The 25513-nt window shown below is 47.4% G+C and overlaps 3 protein-coding genes across 4 annotated transcripts; 1 reads left to right on the top strand and 2 right to left on the bottom strand.

The window, feature by feature from the left end:
* On the bottom strand, positions 1824 to 3818 carry LOC8060946 (non-specific lipid transfer protein GPI-anchored 1). Its single transcript, XM_002444649.2, has 3 exons — positions 3287 to 3818; positions 2312 to 2371; positions 1824 to 2225 (listed from the first exon to the last, which is right to left on the bottom strand). Exons 1-3 carry the CDS (start codon positions 3645 to 3647, stop codon positions 2104 to 2106), a joined length of 543 nt encoding a protein of 180 aa, XP_002444694.1. The 5' UTR covers positions 3648 to 3818; the 3' UTR covers positions 1824 to 2103.
* On the bottom strand, positions 5531 to 8795 carry LOC8060605 (transmembrane emp24 domain-containing protein p24beta2). 2 transcript variants are annotated; one of them, XM_002444648.2, is made up of 5 exons: positions 8622 to 8795; positions 8018 to 8284; positions 6542 to 6728; positions 6348 to 6455; positions 5531 to 5850 (listed from the first exon to the last, which is right to left on the bottom strand). In XM_002444648.2, exons 2-5 carry the CDS (start codon positions 8231 to 8233, stop codon positions 5717 to 5719), a joined length of 645 nt encoding a protein of 214 aa, XP_002444693.1. In that variant the 5' UTR covers positions 8234 to 8284; positions 8622 to 8795; the 3' UTR covers positions 5531 to 5716. The 2 variants fall into 2 exon arrangements, with proteins under 2 accessions (XP_002444693.1, XP_021320378.1); XM_021464703.1 differs by having other exon boundaries at positions 8018 to 8485; positions 8622 to 8786.
* On the top strand, positions 19004 to 22063 carry LOC8060604 (ACT domain-containing protein ACR4). Its single transcript, XM_002445762.2, has 7 exons — positions 19004 to 19464; positions 19588 to 19633; positions 19750 to 19864; positions 20062 to 20129; positions 20244 to 20879; positions 21193 to 21297; positions 21387 to 22063. The coding sequence occupies exons 1-7, from the start codon at positions 19373 to 19375 to the stop codon at positions 21753 to 21755; spliced, it is 1431 nt and encodes a 476-aa protein (XP_002445807.1). The 5' UTR covers positions 19004 to 19372; the 3' UTR covers positions 21756 to 22063.

Raw genomic sequence — 25513 nt, 5'->3', positions numbered from 1 at the left:
CCCTTTTTTTTAAAAAAAAACTGCCTCTGTGGGACTCTCGGATTTGATCGAAATCTTGGTCTGATTAGCTCTGATGAGTACTGTAATACTAGTTGGAACCTGTAGTGCAGTCACCACCAATCATGCGCGGCGCAGCTACTAGAGACCAGCCAATAGCTGGATGCAGACGCTGACAGCGACAGGGGCAACCAACGCGAGACACACTAGCAGCATGGAAAGGCATATCCTGAGCAAGCCGATGCAAAAGCAAGCAAACAATTTGATTGGGGCTGATAATTATGTTGATTTGTTTCGCTGAAAAGTACCGCCGATAAACAATCAGCGAGGAAGAACAGACAGGCCTCACGCGGCCACGCCCCCACCCCCACCCCCACCCTCACACAAAGAAGAGCGACTGCAAATGCGAGGAGCCTTGCCTCCTCCTTCAATCCTTGCATCCAATTTGCTTTCCGTTTCCTGGGGACAAGACAAATCAAAGCTTCCAGGTGAATGGTAATTGTGATTCTTCCTCCTGGAGTCTGTGGACAAGACAAATCAAACCTTGCATGCCAGAGCTGCTGCTTCTGTGGTCTGTGCAACTGAAAAAGAATCTGATTGTTCTTTCCTTAAGAAAAAAAGAATCTGATTGTTCTTTCATCGTATACCGGAAACCATTGATTTGTTTGTGGCAGTGACAGTTTTGTCGGGAACTGCAAGCAGCCGAGCTGAATCCAGCAGGCGCCGCACCTGTTCAGATTTCAGAATATAGTTGTGGACTAGGGGCGAAAAATGAAAAGTTTTCGGTACTATAACACTTTCGTTTGTTTGTGACAAATATTATCCAATCATGGCTAGGATCAAAAGATTCCTCTCGTGATTTACAGCTAAACTGTGTAATTAGTTTTTGTTTTCGTCTATATTTAATGTTTCATGCATGTGACACAAGATTCGATGTGATGGGAAATCTTGAAAACTTTTTAGTTTTCAGGGTGAACTAAATAAGGCCTAGACCAATAAGGGCTTAGCAGACGGGGTACGGGAACATGGGCACATTTCCCGTTTCGTGAACTTCGTTCCGAAACGTGGAACGGGAACATCATGGAACATCGTTCCCAAATACGGTGGAACACGAATCAAGCAATCATAGGAACGTCAGTCCCAAGCGACTATGGAACTTCGTGGTGTGTGTGCATACTGCGCCGTGCCCGTCCGTGAGCGGTCGGCAAAAAATCTAGATGGTGATTGACTCATTGGCCTAGACCTGCAATGAGCCTTAAGGTTGGAGTTGGACAGCCCTAAATAAAACAAAAATACAATAGTAAACTATATCACGCTAGGAATCGAACTCATTTGGTTCAAAACAACACTTAAAACTACCTGAGCCAACCACTACGTCCCAAACACGTTCCTTTAGAAAGTGAAACGCGTTCCGTAATTTAAAGAAACGAGACGAAGCTATATAGCCCCCTATGTTCCATAGTTTATGAAAATATCGTACCGCGTACCACGTTCCCGTACCACGTACCCATGTTCTTGGAACTTGCTGCTAACGACCAACCAACGAGTTCCATATTTTTTCATGGAAGTGATCATTCTGATGAGCTGGTGAGCATATGGTCAGCCAGAAACACTTCAAACCTCCTACAGAAAGTCTGAATACGCAACAGCTGTCCATAGAGGGAGAAGCAAAAATACAATTTCCCTTTCATTGTTACCTGTCTGCATTTCCTGATGCAAATACTTTCTGCTTTCTTTAATATAATATAATTTCAGTAAGGGCTTCTCCCCTCCTGTTTCATCAATCATCAAAAAAGGTAGGAGACCAACGGTCATCAACTCATGGATGGAAACAGCAGGAAAACAACTAAATTATTTGAAATTGTTTCCTGCACTGCCACTCTGTTTCTCCAGAACAGAGGGTTGTGAACTTGTGAATTGCGATGCACAATCACAAATCCATCCATTCTCATCAGTGATCATGAAACACGGTACAGGGAGGGGAAAAAACAGGTCTCAGCTGGATCTTCTTTTTTTATGTGGATACAAAATAAACATCGACTAGTGGAACAAGAGAACGAATCCACAGGGTAAAAAAAACTGCCGCTTCTCCTTTGACGAGACCGATCAGAAGAGTGACGAGACGATCGCAGAGATCACGGCGAGCACGACGCTGCCATGGATGCCGGCCTGAAGCTTGAAGCCGCTTCCGGCGGTGCTGTCGCTCGCCGGGTTAGTTGATGGCGTGACTGCAGGAGAAGAGTGACGAGTAGCTGAGTACCAGTGGGTTATTGGTATTGGGTGAGACGAAGGGCTCAGAGTTGAGAGCACTCACTCTTGGAGGCGTTGGCGAAGAGGGCGTAGTCCGGGGAGCCCGGTTTCAGGTTCAGCAGGTCTATAGCAGACAGGGGAGGGCATCATCAGCCATCAGGAATTACGAACGAAAAATATCAAACTTCTAGAGATATTTTAAGTTAGACTATTTTAAATTTAACTAAATTTATAGGAAAAAAACATAAATATTTATAACACGAAAATAGTATAGATAGATACACCATGTCATAGATGTTATTACCTTTTTTATAAAGTTAGTTAAACTTAGATAGTTTAACTTAAAGTGATTCTGGAAATTAATTTACTCTGTTTGATTCTCCTTGCTAAATTTTAGCCAACTATTTAGTAGCTAAACTTTCAAACACCCTGACTAAAAAGAAGCTAAATAGCTAAAATTTAGGGGGAGAACCAAATAGGGCCTTATATTGGGACCAAAGTAAGAGTACAAAACATCTGAAACTTTTAAATACTTAACTATACTAGCAAAAATATCATTTTTTTTCTTTTTAACAAAAAAAAAAGACACTGAACAAAGGTCTAGTCTTACTTAGACAGTAGGAAGTATGGAGCATGGGCTGTTTAGCTGGCACATGGAGATCAGATCCACCCAAAGCCGGCCCAACCAAAGCACGCAGCCCACTTGGACACTATCATGTCAAGGCTAAAACCGTGGATGAACAGGGCTAGATGATCTCCCAAATTAGTACTGTGGAAGTACTATCCCGTTTGCATTAGCATGTTACTGTTTGCAACTCATCAGCCCCTTTGGAGCTAGCAAATACATATATTGTAATAATGATGAAAGAAATCACTGATGCAGAAATCAGAGCTAGCAAATCACGAATTTGGAGCAGCAGCTAAGTAAATACGTATATTATAATGATAAAAGGAAGAGGACTTTGAAATTGAGGACATGCCATGGTCAGTACTCAGTTCTACTATTCAGTAAGTAAGAAGGAGAGGCGCTGGTGCTCACTGATGCAGAGGGAGACGTTGGAGTTGGGGAGGTTGCAGGCAGCGGGGAGCGCGATGAGTCGGTCGAAGCGCAGGCCGAGCGACTGCACCTGGTTGCGCCCCGTGTGCACCTGCTGGATGATGTAGCAGAGGCACTCGGGCCGCGCCTTCTCCGTGTCGCCGGCGTCGCCGCAGCAGGTGGAGGACGGCGACGCCGCGTGGCCCGTCGCGTAGTCCATGCAGTCCGTCAGCTTCCCGAAGTCCCCCTGGCACTTGCTCTGCAGCGGGTCCGCCGCCGGCGGCGACGACTGCGCCGCCGCCACCGCGCAGCACCACGCCGCCAGCAGCAGCAGGCACCACCACCACTGCCTCCTGCTGGCCATGGCTGCTAGCTGCTGCTCTGACGAGCGGCTACGCTACGCCGAGGGCAGTGCGAAGGATACGGTGGCCGGCCGGGTCGTCGGTCGCCGCTGGCTTTATTTGCTTGGCAGTTCGATCGTGGCAGATGAGGATGAAGAAGAGGAGGAGGCAGGGAAATGGAAATGAGGGCGGCGTGTGCGGGCGGCGTTTATAGGCTGGCCGGGGCGGCGGGCGCGCATTGAAGCCGGGGCGGTGAGAGTTGGATGACGCATTGAATTGAAGCGCGGGAAAGAGGAGTAAATTCCTTCCAGGTACGTGTCGCCGTCACGTACGCACTCCACGTTGTAGGTGTCAGCCGCAGCGAGCGACGGGCAGTACAAGTGTACTTACGCCTGCTACCAGCGTCCAGCGTCCAGCGGCGACGTGTTCCCCATCTGCCGCTGCTCCGGCTCCGGTCGTTGCTCATGCGAACCGCGTTGCTCCTCCCTTTCCCAGCGCCACCCGTTGCTCGCCTGCTTGCTTCTGGGATGGATGGATGGATGGATGGCTTGGGCGGCGGCAGCGGCGGGCCCGTCGTGTCTGCGGCGCTGCGCTGCGCTGCGCTGACCGCTGACGAGGCGAAGCTTCAAGCCTGCCGGCGCCTTGAATGCGATGGAGATGGGGGGCGGTCGCGTCACCGGGCGCGGGAAGTGGGCGGCGGTGCTCGGTGCATGGCTATCCATCATCCTCGTTGGGCAGCCGCAGGCAGCGGCGTGCGCGGGTGGCGTCGCCCCGCACGGCACACGGCGCCGTTGCGTCGGCCCGGATGTTTTCCCTGGGACCGAGCCGCTGCTCGTTCCGTTGAGAGCCAGACTGGTGGTGGGCACTGGGGTGGGGGGCAGTGGGCACGGCCAAGCCACCGCCGAATCGCCAAGGTGACTTGCTCAGCCACGTTCCATCGTCTTCCTGATCCTGCCTGCCTTCATGCCACGGTCCTACTGCATGCCCAGGGATGACGACGCCGCCTGCTACCGGCGCTCGAGCTCCACGCGGTGCCTGCATGCCCTGCCGGTACATGCTCCAAGTATGCACGGGGCACGCTGCAAGTCCCACTGGTTCACACGCTGCTGTCCACCAATTCATTCCCTCCGTGTTGTTACAGGCTTCTCCTCGTTTCGCTCAAATTTAGCTTATGTTAATGATGATTTGTTGTAAGAAAAAAAAAACATTATTCCGGAGAGTAAGCTCTCACTCTCTCTCTCTCTCTCTCCCACACACACGTACGCACTGCACCAAACAGCGGCACAGCACTTAAACCGGTCCACGGTACAGGCCGCCGTTGCTTTCGTCCCCAGATGGACGCGCTCCATCTCCATCGCTTCATCATGCATGCCAATGGCTCCTCAAATCTTTGCTTTACACTTGCACAGCGAAGTGATGCTTCTGTCCTGTGAACACCTGCAGTCTGACCTGACAACGAATGTTACCAGAACGAACCAGAACCATGAGACCCAGGAGGGCACGGAGATGCATGCAGCCTTCCACACGCGGTACACAGAAACAGCTGACGAACGCTGCTGGCAACCTGAATTCAGGCACGGTGGTTGGGCGCTGATGGATTGGGATTGGGTGGTTGGGCAGGGCCAGCCCTCGCCTGAAAGCGCATCGACACGACACATGTGGTGTGATTGTGTCCACAGTCCAGACTTTCCTTCTAGAGAGCCGGCAGCTGAGGCTGGCGATTCTCCTCGCCGTCTTCAATTCTTGCCGTGTTCGGTTGGAGGCCCAGCCATTTAAGATCCTTGGCAAAAACGGGGGCCCGGGGGCCGTTCCATCTACGGCAACTCATTCCAGTTGTGTGTTACTACTACAGTATACACCGGCACAGAAATTCTCTATCTTGTACAGACAGCCTTGTTACTGGGTGTGAGGCAAAACGAAGGCTAAATTGACGGTTTAAACTCGAAGAGTTGTCATCTGTGGAATCACAAAAGATTACATGTAACTAAAGTCCACAAACAAGCAGTATTAGCTGATCTAGCAACCATTCGATTACAGGTGTATCGGTTATGATCATGGTGGCCACAAGGGGGAGTTGGCTTCTAGCAGAGTCTTAAACCCTAGACGTTCCCAGCTTGCGCTCGAAGAGCCGGCGCAGGAGATAGACTTGGATAACGCTGGCTGCGATCAGTGCCGCTGATTCGAAGAGTGCCTTGTGTACTGCCCTCCTGCTCATGTTTTCGTTCACTGCGACACACAAGGAGAGATGATTAGCTCTAACAGCTTCCCAAAGTTTAATAGCAGCTTAGATAAACCCAACGGAAAATGTAAAAGGCAATTTACTGTGGAAGAAGGAAGCAAGAGAACAGTTACTGAAGCTAGGGGCACACCGTTAAAAAAATTACAAGCAAAATAGAACACAGGAGAAAAAATAATAATGCCCTTACCACCAGGTCCGACAAAGCATGAAACTTGTATAGCTCACCACAACAGAAATTCAGTACAGCGTTGCCTTAATTCCTATATAAAATCGATCTAGATATTTTCAAAATTATTACTCCTGTTAAGCTATTATTTCATGATATTAATGTCATTTGTTCATCACACCTGCCCTGAACCACCAAGAACTATTGTGCATATGACTCCTCATGATATTAAGTTACAAAATCAAACAAGACAGAGGGAGTAAGGTGAAAAACACTCAAAATAGTAGTTTTAAGGAGAAGGTAAAAGGGGATACTTACATATTGCTTGACGGTCAGTTTGGGCCTCTAGCCAGTGCTGTTCGAACTGAATATTGTAAAGTGCCTCGTCTAACTTGGCTATTTGCTCGAAAAGTGGTGCAAAATGCTCTGCACGACATCCAGAAAACAAGAATTGAGTGCTATGCTTTTTGGTAACCAAAGTTAATAGAACTTTAGAAATCTTATATTCTTACCATCTTTGGCATGCTGCTCGAAATATGAAAAATGGCCAACATGCACATCAAAGTCTATAGTTTCGTGATACGGGGATTTATTCGTGAAGCAGAAGCGATGGACACCTCTCTTCTGAACTATGAACTCAAACTTATCACTAGTCTTATCTCGAGAATCACGGACTTGACCGCCATTAGGATCCTTAACCTGTCATTAGGTAAGATGGTGTCACAGTTGGAATATTAGGTTAAAAAAAATCTATATTCAGAAAAAGCTTCAACAATGCTTGTGTTAATGAGCCCAACAGGCCCCAAACAAGACTAGTTCACAAGCTTTAAGTCAAACTAACTGATCCATCAAACCTTTGTTGTGCCAAAAGAAAGTAAGGATAGGAGTTGAAAATTCAGTTCGATTAACAGAGCAACAGAAGTCAAAGTTGAAACTGTCACCAGCCAACTAATTTCTTGACGATAGGTCCACAATGATGTTCTTAAGGACCCATTAGTTATCAAAGATTAACAGTAAAAAGGAACAAATACAATTAGAGGATTTCTTTTTTTACATTGTACAAATTGAGTACCATACGTCTACATAATTCAAACCCTTAAATTTCAGACTCTGCTATCTATCAATCAGAAAAGATGCAACAAACAGCTTTAGTTAAGGCTATTAAGTTCCACAGATCATGGCATTTGCTTAAATCCCCACACCACATTGCTTCCATCAGATAACCAGAATGTAGCGATCTAATGCCCATCCGATCAATGGGGCATTCCAATGCTTATTTCTTTCACATCCATAATCTATGATGTAACCCCTTTAAATAGTAGCATAGGTGCATATGTAATTTTACTGGAATTATTACTGCACATGGCTTCAACGTTGTACCCTAGTAGTTGTTTAGTGCTGGAGAAAGGTGAATTAGGCTTTAGATTCCCCAGTAATAATAAACTAATAATACTATTATTGGTGGTATTTTATATGGCTTTACCAAATTTATATTGATTTTTTCGTTTTGTTGGAGGCTCATGTTGGATTTCATCTTTAAACTACCCCAACTTGCTTGGGACTAGATGGTTTTGTTGTCGCTGTTGTACAAGTGACTGCAAGCATGCATGGCAACTTCCAACAAATCCTATAAACCATAAGTTGTCATACACACATACTGAAATAAACAACAGACGGCGAAAAACTTAAAGGGGGGTAGCACATAATTTGAACTGCTAAAGTAACTTGGTTGTGAACGACAATGCAGTATATTTTGACACACTACAAGCATCATGTCATCATGAGTTCATAACAGTTATAATAACTATATTATAGCTTCAGAGATACTGCAGCAGACAAAATAGCAGAACAACTAGCAAACAAGGGGCAATAAGGCTTCCCAGATACGGCCCAAGAATGCATCAATCAAACAGTTACATGTATACTGGTTAATTTGCCGATTACTGTTAGACGCACATAGGCTCAGACGGATTCAAGTAGTCCCTTACCACAAGATCAACGCCTTCCTCGCTGTAATGCCACGGGGTGTCAGCCTTGATGACGACGAAGGAGACATGGACAGTGTCCCCCTCGTACTCCACGTTATGCGAGAAGCACTCTTCCCTGTCGATCACGAAGCGGATGCCCTCGGCCGGGCGCAAGAGCAGCAGCACGGCGCAGAGCACCGATAAACAGCACGCCGTTCTCCAGCTCATCCCCTCCATGGTGCGCCCTGCTGCCACTGCCAGAAACGGCTACTGATTCCACGAGCCTCCCTGCAGAGACGAAACCCCAAGTTGTCAACAGGAGCATAGGAACAGATCAGGTGGATCAGGGGCGTAAACACGGTTCGGAACGGCTGAATCGGGAGAAGAACGGGGTAGGCTGGGCTGGGTAGAGTGGGGGCACACGGCTTGCCCGGTAAAGCAGCCGCAGCCGCAGCCGTTGACTCTGTTCGATGGAGTTCGTTCCCCACCCTGCGACTCCAGGAGGCTCCGTAAGATCGGGCGGGCAGCGAGTACCGGAGCAAGATCTGACCGGGGCCGCATGCCCTATGGAAGAAATCGCCAATCGGGGTGAGACGGAGAGGAAGTGGGAGTGGAGACTCGTTACCTGCTGCGGCTTCTCGGAGCTGGAGAGAGGTCGCCGCTCGCCTCCGGCGATCTGGGCTGCGCTTCCCCTCCGCGTCGGTGGAGGGAGGAAGCAATCGATCGGGAGACGAGGAGGGGAAGAGAAGTCACGAGGTGAGCTGATCAGAACCCGTCTGCGTGGAAGAAAGGAAACTCTTTCCCATGGTTCGACGCGAGATCGTGCCGTCACTATCGGGATGGGCCGCTCGAGGCGGAAATTGGAATGGGCCGAGGCGATGAGATATGGGCCCCCTCTACGCTTCTAGCTTTGGTAACCAGGCCAGCGGCCCAAATGTTGGGCCTACCCACCTCATACAGGCCCAAATGTAGAAGGCGTTCAGCAACGTGGCGTGTTTTTACAGGCGTCAACATGGGCTTTTACTGACCGCTGCACGCACGGTTCAAAATGGACAGCAAGCACAGCACGTCATTGACGCCTTATTTAGTTCCAAAAAAAATTCAAGATTTTTTGTCAAATAAAATTTTTAGACATATATATGAATATTAAATATATATGAAAAATAACTAATTATATAGTTTATTTAAAATTTGTGAGACGAAGTTTTTTAGTCTAGTTAATCTATGTTTAGACAATAATTAGAAAATTTTACAGTAGTCAAACTCAAAAAAAAAATTGACAAAAACCAGGCCTAAACGAGGCCTCCGTGCCTCACCGGTTGCATGTTGTGTGTATCGTGGGAGAAAATGTTACTGTGCGTCGCATCAGCCGCAACGCGATTGGCCCGTTGCGACCGCGACAGAGATTCCGAGGCCGTTAGTTCATCGTCCCCGCAAGTACACACGCGGCAGTCAGTCAATCGCTGATGATACACTCGCAATAATAAAAATTACCATTTTACCATTGCTAGTGCTTTAGGAGCAGGAGAGGGAGTAGTAGCGTCGTCGTCGTGTCGTCCTTGCTATCCTTGTTAAATTCCGGCACATGCCCGTGTTTGTCTAGGTCTGGGACTGGGAGCGAGACATGCATGCAGAGAGCCCGCGTCGCTGCGTGCATGTGCGCGTCTCATATAGTTCTTCAGTGACCCATCTGTTTTCTTTTGCACCTTTTTTTTTTTGTTTTTTTGCTGAAGGAGAGACACCAAAGTTTGTTGCCGTAGGCCGTAGGCAGCTAGCATCTCACAGGTTTTCAGTTTTTGACCGTGTCAGCCAGTCGCGACGAGGCTCGGTGACTCGATCGGTTATACGTCCCACTCTCACGTGACGAGCCGTACGGATGGAGGCGTTAATCTAGCTAGTTATTCAGCGATTACCATGCATATGCCACTGCCCTATAGCTGAGCGTGGCGTAGCCCACTTGATCCTACCAGGATCGGAGGAGACTGGAGCGACAGCACATGGCAAGCCAGTATATACTACAGTTACTTAGCACGCTAAGTTATCCGCTAGTGGAACACGCACGCACGCACGCATGTATATATGCTGTCACTACCAGGCCACGCGATATGCCGATATGTATCTCCGTCGCGCAAAGCTAAAAGGAGCACTAGAGGATAACAATAATTATAGTAAATTAATAATAGTAGCAATGAGTAAAAATAAATTAAAACATATATGTGGGATAGAGATAGAGGCCCCCGGCAGCAGATGCGGTGCGGTGGAGCGGAGTGCGCGGGTGGTGGTGGCGTGGTGCGTGCAAGCGCATGCATGCATGCACGCAAGCAGGCAGCCCACGCCGCTGCACGCAGCGGGGCACCGCACGTCCCCTAGCAGCAGGGCCGCACATGCATTAGCTAAGGCCCTGTTTTTAGGCCTGTTTAGTTCAAAAAAAATTTGCAAAATTTTTCAGATTGTTCGTCACATCGAATCTTTAGACGTATGCATGAAGTATTAAATATAGACGAAAATAAAAACTAATTGTACAATTTGGTCGGAATTGATAAGACGAATCTTTTGAGCCTAGCTACGCCATGATTGAACAATATTTGTAAAATACAAACGAAAGTGCTACAGTGTCGATTTTCCAAAAAAAATTTGGAACTAAACAAGGCCCTACCCAAAAAAAATCAAAAACTTTTCAAGATTCTCTATCACATCGAATCTTACGGCTCATACATGGAGTATTAAATACAAAGAAAAACAAAAATTAATTGCACAATTTATCTATAAATTACGGGATAAATATTTTAAATCTAGTTAGTCAATAGTTGAATAATGTTTATCAAATAAAAATAAAAATACTGCAGTAGTAAAATCTAAAAAAGTTTCGAAACTAAACAAAGTCTAAATCTAAAAAAAAATTCGAAACTAAACAAGGCCTAAGCTACCCATGCATGCGTCTGCTGTCCCCAGTGTCGTCCGGCCACCGTATACTGCGCGCGCGCCCGGCCGTAAAATAATGAGAGGCGCGCCCGGCCGCCTTGCCGGAGACTGCTGACCAAGGCCGTCGTCGTCGTCGCCGCCGCCGCCGTTTCGAGCAGTCTCATCTCATCGGTCGGTCGATCTGATCGACCGTTTCGTCTCATCCCTCAACCAGCCGGGTGGCTGACCGTGGATGCCGCAGCGATTTGCGCTGCGGCGGCCTGCGGGGCGCACATGGCCGGGGCTACCACTACGCCTACGCGCGCGCCGGCGTGCCGGGTACATACTGTGGTGGCGGACAAGCTAGGACTTGTTTAGATACATCCAAAAACACAAAACTTTACAACATTTTATATCACATCGAATCTTACGCCACATGTATGGAGTATTAAATATAGACAAAAATAAAAACTAATTACACAGTTTACCTATAAATCACAAGATGAATCTTTTAAGACTAGTTACTCTATGATTGGATAATGTTTTTCAAATAAAAACGAAAATGTTACAGTTCCGAAAACTTTTCAGTTTACGAAACTAAACAAGGCCCTAGGTGCGCCGGAACAAGACAAGACAAAGGCCTTGTTTAGATATAAAAATCTTTTGAATATTAACATTGTAGTATTTTTATTTTTTAAATTATTATCTAACTATAGATTAATTAGATTTAAAAGATTAATTTCATTAATTACAGATAAAATATATATAAATACTACTTATTTTTTTATCTGTAGTAAATGCTACGTGTATATATCGCAAGATTTCAAACGCACAAGGCAAGGCCCGAGTCAATTGGAGCCGGCCGGGCAGCCGGCGGAGTTGCAGCAGATTCTCCCAGACCAGGGGAATCTCGTTCTCATCCCATCCCCATGGCCCGGCCATTCAAAGCCTACGCAGCCCCTAGGGAACAGGCGCCTAGGCCTTGTTTAGTTGCGAAAAATTTTGAGAAATCGATACTGTAGCAATTTCATTTGTATTTGACAAATATTGTCTAATCATAGACTAACTAGGCTTAAAAGATTCGTCTCGTCAATTCGGACTAAACTGTGCAATTAGTTTTTATTTTCGTCTATATTTAATACCTCATGCATATGTCTAAAGATTCGATGTGACGGGGAATGTGAAAAATTTTGCAAGGCCCTAGTGATCGACCACCGGTACAGTACAGTATATCTTGGCGTCGTTGGCGGTGGCGGGTGCTGTGTTGTTTCTAATAACGGCGTCGATCGTGTGGCCGTGGCCAATCGCCAACCGGGGATCTTCGTACTGCCAAGCCCATTTTGTTAATCCGATCGGCGGTTGATCCGTAATTTGGCAGTAACTGTCAGAGAATATTACCCTGTCACTAGGGCACAGTTTATTGGTAATTATTACTGCAGAAAAGAGATGCGTGCACGTACAAGCACGATGCTATAGCTAGTAGGGCGTCCTCCATGCACATGCACCATGGTGTGCATGGCTCTGGATTACCGGTTTTTAGCAGCTAGTGGCGGCGGCCTATATATATACATGGATACACCACTGTATCATAATCATGATGCATGTACTACTGCATGTGCTTAACTAGTGTTGATTGGTTAATGTTTCAAGTGTCCTTTGCTCCTTGATCTCCGATCCCTCTCTCGTTTGTATCCTGTTTGTTTGACTGCTCCTTAAACAACGTATGGGCGCGTTTGTTTGGGAGTGGCGCGTGACGTGCCGATGCAGTGTATCGTTCGTGCAGCAGCTACATGACAATGTGTGTGTGGCTTTACTGCAAGTTAATCTAGGTCTTGTTTAGTTTCTATCTAAAATTTTTCTCCTATCACATCAAATATTTAGATACATATATAGATAAATTAAATATAGATTAAAAAATAACTAATTATATAGTTTGCATGTATTTTGCGGTATAAATCTTCTAAGTCTAATTAGTTAATAATTAGACACTAATTGCTATAATTATAAATATACTAGAGTATGTAAAAACTTTTTTTCCATGAACTAAATAAGGCCCTATTATTCCCACTGTTTCAAAAGAGTGGGAGTCGTTATTTTATAACTGTTCCTATATGACTTTTTTACTATTTTACCATCAATGTATAGTATATGCAGTCGTTGTTGTATATATAATCATTGTAAAAATCCATATAACAAATTTATCTTTAAAAGTAATTTTACAGGAGGCTAGGTTTTTTTCATCAAAAGAGAACTTTATTGACTACGTAGTCAGCTGCATCACGCCAGACCTGAGAACTTGCATGCGCCAAGAGCCCAAGAGTGTGGAAAACTGGAAATACGTGCCAGTTACACTAGGGCCTTGTTTAGTTCACTCCGAAATTCAAAAAGTTTTCAAGATTTCTTATCACATCGAATCTTACGGTACATGCATGAAACATTAAATATAGGCGAAAACAAAAACTAATCACACAGTTTGGCTGTAAATCGCGAGACGAATCTTTTAAAGTCTATGATTGGATAATATTTACCACAAACAAACGAAAATGCTGTAGTAGTGAAATCCAAAAAATTTTCACGTCTAAACAAGGCCTAGCTCACGAGCGGATCACATTTTTCGTCATCGATCACCTTGCAATCTGGAATTCAACTTCTCTGGCAGCGCTCCCGCTCCACCACCTACCTCATGACGACACGTACTCCTTCAAAAGGTACATATACGACGAGATTCCTACAATAGATTATTTCGTTTTAATATTCTAGGGCCATCGGAGAAATTATTCATCACCGTAACCCAAATAAAATTACAAGCCATGTCATGAGATGACATTATTCCTCACGGTGTGACGGTGACGGTGAGGAACAATTTTACTAACATTTTGTCCTCCAAGCAAATGGGATAAAATTATTCCTCACCCACCGTGTCCAAAATACTCCAAGCCTGAGGGAAATTATACTTCCGTAAAAGCAACACTATATTCTAGGGCCCAGGCAGTGACACCTAAATTTGCATTTTAATAAATCGCCATTCTGCGAAATTATTTAAATAACACAAAATAACCCTGTAATCTGCATATTACCTGCATCAGTAAAAAAAATATTCAAAAAACTTTTATATATTCTTATAACTTACCCACCCTGCTATTGTTAAAATAGAAAAGAAACTAATACAGTTATACATGATTGATGTGTGGCACACCATTAAACACCACATATGTATGCATGCATTAAGCGATGATCAAACAAAATGGAAGTGTGATGCATGACTGAAGCTAAAACTTCAAGTCTTCAACTAATTAAACACATGCATGACAAACAAATGGAGGTGATGCAAAAGGGTGTGAATTGGGATGAAAGGTATTCATAGGACTAAAATTTGTTATTATAACCAAACAAAAACAAGGAAAGTATATACCTTGGAGTATTTGTGTGCGTGGATGTATGTACTCCGATATCTTCAAATTGTAAGTCGTTTTGAGTTTTCTAGATATATATTTTAATACTAGAAGCTAGAAAGATTGTAGTTTGGAATGAAGGACTTACAAGCTAGAGACACAAAAAACAATTTTGATTATTTATTGTGCGGGAAATCTATTGGTCACCCACTCACCCATGTGATTCTTTGTCTTTTGTCACACGTTTTTTGAGTCGTTGGATCTGGCTCTGGATTGATCTCGTGCGTCAACATCTTATTAGTTTTTGGTTTTGTGTTGATTTGTTCTTTAGATGGAATGTTGTTTTCCATTCGACTCGGTAGCTATTTTCAGATTTTGAATCAACCATCACATTCATTTGATGATCACATTGGTAAGGCTATTTCACTGTTGTGTGCTTGTTAATTGATACACATTGATAAATCATTGGATACTTTTGGCAAGTAGGATATACAATTTTCTAATCTACTTACCGTGTATGTATAATTTTTTTACACTGCTGTATTCAGTGTAATTTATTTGTTATTGTGGTGTAAGCTTATTTGAATAAATCTGTTACATTTGTTTTTGTTTTATTTTTTTCATTTTATAATTTTTTGTATTTGCATTCCATAGAATAAATCTGTTACATTTGTTTTTGTTTTATTTGTTTGCACTTTATCATTTTTTGTATTTGCATTCCATAGAAGAAATCTGTTACATTTGTTTTTGTTTTATTTGTTTTGTTCATGTTTTATTTTGGTTCGTTGGTTTTCGATTCAGTGGTTTTGGATTTTGTGTGACAGAAGTCTTATAATCACTCAAATTTTGTTGTTTATGATTTTGGGTGACAATTGTTGTTTGGTCACACGGGTGACACAAGGATGAGAATCACTCAAGTTTTGAGTAGACAAACCCTTATTGTGTGCTCTAAATTTATTCATCAATTTCTAACACACTTGTCTGCCTCAAAACTACTTATCCATGATGTTGTGGCTATAATATGTTGTTGACGAATTAATCATTACTAGCAATGTGCATGTACATTGCAACAAAATCCAATACATATAGGAACTAGACTTCATATCATCTCTAGATGCGAGTTGTTTTAACTTGTATGAGTATGAGTTATGAGTCCGGGCTACATACAAAATACGTGGGACGCAAGCCAATAGATATTGAAATCAGACTTTGTATTCATCATTGCTAGGTGCAAGTTGTTTTAACTCATAAAGGGTATATAACTAACAAAACCGTGAACTAATGAAGAACTGCCGGTGCTCATCGTCCTTGGTAGCCAGGGGCTGTTTAGTTCCAATTTTAAAGATTTCTCGTCACATTAAATCTTATGCCACGTACATGTAGTATTAAATATTGATAAAAATAACCAATTGTACAATTTATCTGTGATTTATGATATGAATTTTTTAAATCTACTCCATAATTAAATAATAATTATTATCAAATATAAACAAAAGTGCTATATATATATAGTAATTATTTTTTTAAAAAAAATCTCCAACTCAACTAAACGGGGCCTCAATCGGGCCGGCAATCCGGCGGAGATTGGAGGCACTGGATCGGAGCGCGCCTGTATTATAGATTTCCATCTGGCACTAACACGATGGGCCGGCCCGAGCACGACACTAAAAAGCACTGTCCAGGCACGGCACGGCCCGGTGGTAGTGCCGTGCCTGGGCCGCAACTTCGGCCCGCAGTGCCGGCACGGGCACGGCACGATTAATAGGCTGGCACGACGCTGACACGATTATTTCCATCATCGGATGCTTTGAGGATAGATCATGACCATTGAATATATTCTAAGTCATGTATATAAACATCACACAACCCTTTCAAACCTTAACTCCCTAGTCGGCGACGCAGACACATCTTTGTTGCGGCCACTCTTTCTCCCGCCTGACTATACGACAGCGGTAGCGCTCATCTTCTCCTTGAGGCAGGGCGCAATGAGCTTCTCGACTTCTCCCGAAGCCACGGGCCGGCACGGGCACGATGGGCCACAGTGCCTATCGGCACAACACGACACGGTTAAGGAGCCATAGTGCCGTGACTGGACCGAGAGTTTGGCACGATGGCCCGAGACGGCACGGCACGATAGACATAGTGCCGCATAGTGCCGTATAGTGCCAGGGCCGGGCCGTCCGTTTGGGCAACTATAGCCTGCATGCAGCTGGGAGAGGAAGCCAGCAGAGCTGCGCGTGCTGCATCGTTGTGCCGGGACTTGTTTGCTCTCGGTACTTGCTCGTGAGCCAGCCGCTGGTGCTGCTGGTACTGCCACTGGCAGCGAGCGCGCGGTGGTGCAGTTTTGAGCTGCATGCATGGCGTGCCTCGATCGGCACCGTACCGGTGAGTGTGATGACTCGCTGCTGACGATGCTGCCGTACATATGGCCGTCCCTGGCGCTGGTGCCGACTCGGGATGTTCGACCTTCGACGTTGTGGCCAGGGTCAGCACTCAGCAGCCAGCCACATTTATGCACGCACGCCACGGCGATCGGCGATCGGCGACGTACGCTCTCCATCTGGCAACGAGCTCCAGGGAGCAACGGCGCACCTGGCGTTTCCTTGCTGCTGCGTTTGTAGTAGATATAGACAGCAGACAGGTGTGCGGAGAGGAGGACCGGCCGGAAGAAATACTCAGCCACCTGGCACGGGGGTACGTGCATGTAAATGTTGTGTCAAGGCCTTGTTTAGTTACTTCCAAAAGCTAAAATTTTTTCAACATTTCATGAATCTTGTTACACATGCATAGAGCATTAAATATAGACTAAAAAATAACTAATTACACAGTTTACCTATAATTTGCGAGACGAATTTTGTGAGCCTAGCTAGTCTATAATTGAACAATAATTGCCACACATACAAACAGTTTACCTGTAATTTGCGACACGAATTTTGTGAACCTAGTTAGTCTATAATTAAACAATAATTGCCACATACAAATAAAAGTGATACAGGAACTAAACAAGGTCCAAATCTACTGAGATTCTAACCAGCTTACAAATCTGAGAGGGCACTTGGTACTACCAAATGAGGAAGTTGCAAGCTGGAAAGGCAGAGAAACGGTTGACGCCGCTTGGTAAAAAGAGAGGTTCGGGGACCAAAGATGGGCACACATAGATTGCAAAGAGAAGATATCGTTCTATCTTCTGGGAGTATCGGTCCAAGCTGTCCGGTGCACACAAATCTCAGCTCACATGCTGATACTGTTGTCGAAATCGGGCCAGCCAGGGACCACTCATTGTTCTCCAATTGCGGGTATTATTCATATCATGGAGGTAAATAGTTGTGCGCCATGCAGGTTGGCAATTTTTTTAGAACTACGATTGGTAATTATCGGTTAAGAAATCAACTGAGCCATCAAGTTTTAGTCATTGTATTTTTATTAATTTCTAAATTGTTAATCGCCCAGTAAATTAAAGCCATTCTCAATGTCTTTTTCTTTATCACATCTCCTAGATTTCAGTGAGGGACGACAGTCCCATGCGCCCGCGCCCCACTCGCCCAAGCACATGCATCCGATATGTCATCTTCTCAAACTCCGGCAGACTTCACTCTCTCTTTCTCTCTCTTAACTCTGGCGGGCTTAGAAAGGGCTCGGAGAGATAGGTCAGTCAGACGGTGGAGACGACAGGGTTAATATTCTAGCAATAGAGGAGGCAGCCGGGCCATATCAAGGGCTAGGGTGACAATGGCCATGGCGGCGCAAGAGAGGAGAAGGGAAGTAGGTGGAAGAAGAAAGGGTGATGACCATTGGTGCTTGTTAATTAACAACACCCTTTTTATATGTCATGGTGCGAGCTAACAAGTTCTTATATATCTTCTTAATTGTTAAGGTTCAAGTCCAAGTCATACGATGCAAGTTTCTAGTTGACCTTTGTTACTTCCTAATAAATAAATGGAAAAGGGAAAAAGAGAAGAGAAAGGTGAAGGTTGACCTTTTGCATTCCAAACGTACGGTCCTCTGTATCGTGCCACATGATCCAGGCTATGCAAATCTTCCGTCAGTACTTAATCTGACCAATGCGATCATGCCAAAGCAGCCAATGCAATGTTTGCCACCCTAATCAGCTCATTCCAGTTTATTATTATCGTCCAAATGTAAGACCCGTGCAAGCATATTTGCCTTTGAAGATTTCTACCGTTATTCCCTCAAAGAGACGGTAGGTTTATGTTCTTTAGAGGGAAACGGTAGGTCTATGTTGCTCAAAAAGGAAAAACGAGTTCTATATATATTGTGCGACCATGGGCGTACCGGCCGACCGATCTTCCATCGACCCAAATGTCAGAGCAGTTTCCACGTTTTGGACACGTGGGAGAACCACTCAGAGCTTTCATCTGAATTTCCCCGCACATTCAAAGCATCTCTTCTATAGGCTCAAGATTTAAATGTTATATAATTTAATCACTTAGTACTAGATCACATCTCAAAGATATCTTCTGCCTGCAGCCACTGGGAAAATTGGGAAGTACTACATTACATGATTAAATATCCCAAGGAAAAGCCATGTTGATCTACGGATGTAGACAGTTTAGTTTATATATATATGTATAAAATTCTTGCTAAACAATGAAGAATGAACTATGAAGCAAAAATGGACATAGGTCCCACAGTTGCATCGCTGCATAGCAAGAGGGGAACAAAACCAGGCATGTCCACTATGGGCAGGCAGAGAAACAAGCTCCCTATTGGGATGGTCTTTTTCCCCCAAACATCTCCCTTTAAACCTGTGAAGGGACACCAACCAAACACCACTGCCTGCCCACAAACCCACACACACACACATACACAGTCACTCACACACAGCACCCACCCAAGAGATGCATACTCAAATCCACGAGTTGGCATGCTGCTGCTGTCCTCCCTCCTCCCAACCCCATGAGGCCATGGCCAAGATATATATAACTAGGACTAGCTGAGAGCTTTGCTTCTTCAGAGTTCAGAGAACTCACTCACAGGGGAACGGAGAGGGTATCCCTGTTGCCTCCCCATCTCCTCTCTTGTGCAAGCAAGCAAGCAAGGCAAGGCAAGCTAGGCGTGGACAATGATGGCGTGTGGGTCTCGCACTCGGAGTCGAACCAATAACGAGATAGTCGATGAGTACCAGAAGCTGGTTCTCAGAATGAACCCTCCAAGGTTGGTTGTTTTCCCTTAACACCAACACAGCACCCATGGATGTTTCTTTCTGCCGGTTTTCAACTGTGCTGTGCGCCGTCCTCTGCTAACTGTGCCTGCTTCTTGGCCGTTTGCCACTCGCAGGGTTACCGTGGACAACGACTCCGACATGACTGCCACCTTGGTGAAGGCAAGCGCCGCAGCGCAGCTCCCCCTCTGTGTTCTTGCCTCCTGCGAGCTCCCTCCTGCAGAGCTCTCTCTGTCTCTGTCTCTGTCTCTCAGAGGTTGCTCGGTTTCTGGCTGCAGGTGGACAGCGTCAACAAGTATGGGACCTTGCTGGAGGTGGTTCAGGTGCTGACCGATCTCAAGCTCACCATCAATCGGGCCTACATTTCCTCCGACGGCGAGTGGTTCATGGACGGTGAGTCCCCCTGCTGCCTTTGGAAAGTTTAAGAAGATAGAGTAGAGAATCTAGCTGCCTTTCTGGGCTGGGGTGATGCAAAGCCTGGCTTTTGCTTGGATTGTGTAATCTTTCTAGCCTCCTTTTTTTTTCCCCTCCAATCCTGATGTGTGATCTGTGGTGGTGCTGTTGTGTGCCTTTGCTTCGCCTTTCTGCAGTGTTCCATGTCGTGGATCAGGATGGGAATAAACTTTATGATGGCCAAGTCATCGACAGAATTGAACAGGTAAAGTGCATGCAGAGCTCCCTGTCGCTTGGTATACTGGACTGGCTGTTCAATGCCAGCCAAGAACAGAACGAGTCAATCTGCAGTTTTGACGATTTGGTTCCATGTGTTCAGTCTCTGGGAGCGGGATCGCTGAGCTTCCGGGGTCCGCCGGAGCGGCTGGTGGCCGTGGAGGCGGAGGCGGAGGAGGCGCAGACCACCATCGAGCTGGTCGGCCGTGACCGCCCGGGCCTGCTGTCGGAGGTGTTCGCGGTGCTGACGGACCTCAAGTGCAACATCGTGGCGTCGGAGGTGTGGACGCACGACGGCCGCGTGGCGGCGCTGGTGTACGTGACGGACGCCGACACGCTGGGCGCCATCGAGGACCCGGCGCGCCTGGACACGGTGAAGCGCCTGCTCCGCCACGTCCTGCGAGGGAGCAGCCGCGACAAGAAGGCCTCCCGCGCCGCCATCTCGCCGGGCGTCGAGCACGCGCCGCGCCGGCTCCACCAGATGATGCAGGCGGACCGGACCGCCCGCCGCGAGGTCGGCGATGGCGAGGGCGTCGGCGAGCGCGGCGAGGCGTCGGGCGCAGGCGGCGGCATGCCGGTGGTCGCGGTGGAGGACTGCGCCGAGCGCGGGTACACGCTCGTCAACGTGCGGTGCCGCGACCGGCCCAAGCTGCTGTTCGACACGGTGTGCACCCTCACCGACATGCAGTACGTGGTGTTCCACGGCACCGTCATCGCCGAGGGATCGGAGGCGTACCAGGTACGGAGTCACTGTTGGTTGCCACCATCGAACCGCGTCGCTAGCGCTTGTACTGTGTCCGGTCTTGACGCCGGTAGGCCCTCGCGTTTTGACCAGTGCCAGAGATGCCTGGTGGTCAGGCAGTGGTTGGATGCTGGCAGAGTCGCAGAGAGCTTGGCATGTGAGAGTTGAGAGATCCGGTGCTGGTTTGTGTGTGACCTGTCCTGGGCAACAGGAAGCGAGAAAGCTTGTTTTTTTCGGCAGGCTGAAAAGGACACATGCTCGTTTTTGCTCCTTGTGGGTGACCAACCTTGCAACTTGCATGGCATTGCAGGAGTACTACATCCGGCACCTCGACGACAGCACCGGCGGCTCCGGCGAGGACCGCGACCGCCTCTGCCGCTGCCTCGAAGCCGCCATCCAACGCCGCTACACCGAGGTACGTACTTGCTGTCTCCGTGCACTTGTGTACTCCTAGTTCTCAGCCCTGACAACGGCTGCTGCTGCGTGCGTTCCAATCCAATCCAGGGGCTTCGTCTGGAGCTGTGCTGCGAGGACCGCGTGGGGCTGCTGTCCGACGTGACGCGGATCTTCCGGGAGCACGGGCTGTCGGTGACGCACGCGGAGGTGGACACGCGCGGGGCGCAGGCGGCCAACGTGTTCTACGTGGTGGACGCGTCGGGGGAGCCCGTGCAGGGCCACGCCGTCGACGCCGTGCGCGCCGAGATCGGCGAGCAGTTCCTCTTCGTCAGGGAGCAGCACGACGCCGCCGCCGGGGCCGGGGCCGGGCCCAAGTCGCCGGTGGGCGGCGGCGGCAGGCGCTCGCTCGGGAACATGATCAGGTCCCGCTCCGAGAAGTTCCTCTACAACCTGGGGCTCATCCGGTCGTGCTCGTAGCCGGCCACCGACGACGCTAGCTGGCGCCGTCGCTCGCTGCCGGTCGACCGTCGGCCAACTAGCTAGGCTACTACTACCTCTAGTTAAGCTAGCATTAGTCGTCACTACGCTACTAGTAGTAGTAGTTAAGCTAGCATTAGCATCTGCTAGAAAAAAGGTCTTGGCTCCCATCAACGCCCCGTTGATCGATCCATGTCAAAAGCTCATGGACGAACGTATGCAGGAACCTTGATCGAAATCTGATGCTGCTGTGTGTAAATACGCTGATCTTCGAATCGTCTCGCTCCTTCAGTCCTTCCTTCTCTCTCGTCAAATGACTCGTATCTACTATCTGTGGCAGCTTGCAGCTTCCAATCCATTTGAATAAAAAAATTCATTTGTGGAAATGCAAACTAAACGATGATGAACATCGAAGCTAACTCACCGGTGCACATGCCCATCAATTTGAATAAAAAAAGAATGCGTTTTTGAAATGCAAACTGACGACGATGAACATTGAACACACCGGCCCGTGCAAACTGCCAACGTACGCAGCCATCAGACTCGCTCGCCACGAGTTCGCCTCTTACTTTTTCTTTTTCTTTCTCTCGTAATAAATTAGCTAATAGTAATTTCATCTTTGAATTTTTATACCAGCGAACACACGTACTCCTAGTAGAGAGAGAAGAAGAGGGGGCGGCGCTAGTGAGAGAGAGAGATCAGTGGCTGTTGTGCCGAGCCGGTCACGGTCAAAGCAAGAGACGAGTACTAGACGACGATGATACCATATGGCAGAGGCACAGTACAATGATAAGCAAGCAGTCTACTAGGCCTTGTTTATTTCAAAAAATTTTGCAAAATAAAAATAATAACATTTTCGTTTGTATTGAAAAATATTGTTCAATTATGAACTAACTAGGCTCAAAAGATTCGTCTCACCAATTCCAACCAAACTGTACAATTAGTATATATATATATATACGTCTAAAGATTTGAGGTGACGGAGAATCTGAAAAATTTTGCAAAATTTTTAGAAACTAAGGCCCTAGTAGAGGCTAGCTGCAGCCTACAGGAGATGCAGCAGCCACCGGCCAGTGAGGAGCGGACAAGCGAGAGGGGCGGTCTTGGCCTCGGCCTCGGCCGCCGCGGCATCTCCGGCCGGCCGCGCGGCACAGCGTTACGGCAGCACATGGCGCGGCCCATGTGATTCGTGCTCAGAAATCCCTCCGGAACAGTGCGCCCCTGTACCGGGCGTCCGGGCCACCTCCATGGCGGTCAGCGGCGACGACGCGACAAAAGTCCTCGTCCCGTCCTCCCCTGCTCGGCTGCTGTGTTCCCCCCACCCCCGGATGTCCTGATGACTGCGAGGGCGAGGCACCGCTAACAGCTTTCCGATCCCATGGCGTCGTCTAGGACGCCGAGGCCACGACTTGCCTGCTGCAACTTCCCGGTTTCGCGTCGATCGCCATTAGCGATGCCCGTGCCGCCATCATCGTGGTCTAGTATCCCTCACTCACTCATCACTTCATCAGTCATCCCTCACTCCAAGGTTAGCCTGATTGGCTGATGGAGCCTTTTCACGAGGAGACCGGCAGCTACCTGCACGGATTTCTTGCGCAGACAAACACAAGCATTAGCACAACCACAACGTGGTGTCTCTGTTCACTCTGTCAGAGCCTCTCTCTCTCGCTCGCGTCGTGGTAAAGACAAAGCCTACCCACATGCACGTAAAACAAATGTTGCAGGAGGAGGGGGTCGAGGGACGTAACTTTTCCTCAAGGCACCCAAACGTGGTGGTAACACGTCGTCACAGGACCTTTTGTTCTTTTTTCTCCCTTTTTTTTCAAAATCATAGTCTCTGGTTGGTTCCCCTAATAAAATGTAGTCACTTTAGCTACTAACATGCCAAATAAAAGACAAAAAAAATAGACTAAAACAAAAAAAAAATATAATGAGCCTGCCAACAAGCCTATTCCTCTCATCCCACCGGTGAGTCCGGATCCGCCACTCGCAGGTTCCTCCTTGTTGATCCGCTACCGCAGCATGCCAGATCCTCCGCGAGGGAGTTCCTCCTTGCCGGATCCATCGCCGGCAGCTTGCTCCACGTCGGTCCGCCACCAGAGCTCGCTGAAACCACCGCTAGGGAGGTTGTCCTTGTTGGATCCGCGACTAGGGAGGCCGTTCTCGTTGGATTTTCACGGCAGGTGGGCTTCTCCTCGTCGATCCTTGCCAGATCCACCAAGCTTTGAGTGGATCCAGCGCACCACCATCGTCCTGTAAAACAACTATATATTGTTGTACTCTTTTCGTCCTATAAAAAATTATCTTAGAAAGAAAGATAGTTTAGCACCGAATTGATACTGTACTTTTAAGGGATAATGTTCAGAACATTTATTTCATCAGAAGTATATATTTTATAATATAAAAGATCCTATAGGTTCTTCTTACTCGAGGGCTAAACGGTTTTGCACAAAACATATTTGCCACGTAGTACAGATCGACGTGTGGCAAATGCATACGAAAGAGTACAAGGTCCAATGCACACGCTGTTTCTTTTTTCTGGCCCAATGACTCCTTGTCGGCGACTACTGATGATGAGCAGGGTTTGCACGTACAACATACGAGACTATCCTCTTCCAGTGATCGCCATAACGATCGCGCGACAAAGACAAGCATCAGAGGAGGCGGCGAGCCGTTGTTAGGGCTTCCCCAATGCACGCTAATACGAACATAGGCCTCAGACTAAAGTAATAGGCCATACAAATTGAGCTACCAAAACTTCCAATGCCGACTACAAGTCACTATGTGCCCTGGCTTGGCCTAGAAAGTTGCGTCACTTTTTCCTTTCTCTGTGTTAGTTTTCTCTCCACTTCCGTTCAGAGAAAGTTGCGTCCTCAAAGATGGAGGCTTCAGCTCCGCAACGCATTCTCGGATTATGGCTTGCCGATTTTGTCAGATGAAGCCATCGACTCCTCTCGAAGTCTCTCTGACACCCTGCGGGGATACCGAAGCCGGTGATCTGTACGCTCGGTGCTTACTTGAAGGGCAGTACCTCACGGTGGAGCGAGGGGAAGCCCTTATTGGCCGGTTCTTCCGGCAGAGGCAATGGTTATAGAACACGGTTGCACGGCAGGCAATGATTCTGCATCTGCCTGATTTCTGACCGGTTCCTGTCTCCTCCCCTGTTCCCCGCACTCCCATTGGCCGCCACCACCACCGGCCGGCGCGCGCACGCAAAGATCTATGCCGTGCGCCGTGCGCGCGCGACACGGACGGGGAAATCTCTAGCCCAAAAGGGAAAGCCATGCGCGCGCGCGCGACACGACACGACACGACACGAGCGGGGCGCGCGTCCACGACCACCCGTTTCCATATATCCATAAAAGCGGCGGCAGGCAAGTGAAGACCGCAAGAGGCAAAGGCAACCCCAGCGGCCAGCGCTGTGGACAGCAGGATAAGAGAGGGACCGGGGCGCGCGCACAGGTAAAAGTGACGGTAAATTCCCGGCGATGGCATGTGTGCGGTCACCACGCACAACGGGCCACAGTAGATTGTGTAACCCGACAACCGGCATACGGCCGGTCCAAGACGATGGAAATTTCTGGGCGAGAAGGTGTCGTGTACGAGTAAGTGCGTTACATGGTCCACCGTGACATTCTGGCCACGTCACAGCAGAGCCCCTATCAGCGCCTCCCTCCTCTGCACTGGTACGTAGAGGGGACCGAACGAATGAACGCCGGCCATATATACGCAATACGCCAATGAATACCGGTGTGTCA

Source organism: Sorghum bicolor, chromosome 7 (assembly GCF_000003195.3).
Source record: "Sorghum bicolor cultivar BTx623 chromosome 7, Sorghum_bicolor_NCBIv3, whole genome shotgun sequence".
Taxonomy (NCBI): Eukaryota; Viridiplantae; Streptophyta; class Magnoliopsida; order Poales; family Poaceae; genus Sorghum; species Sorghum bicolor.
This window is presented reverse-complemented; position numbering and strand designations above follow the sequence as displayed.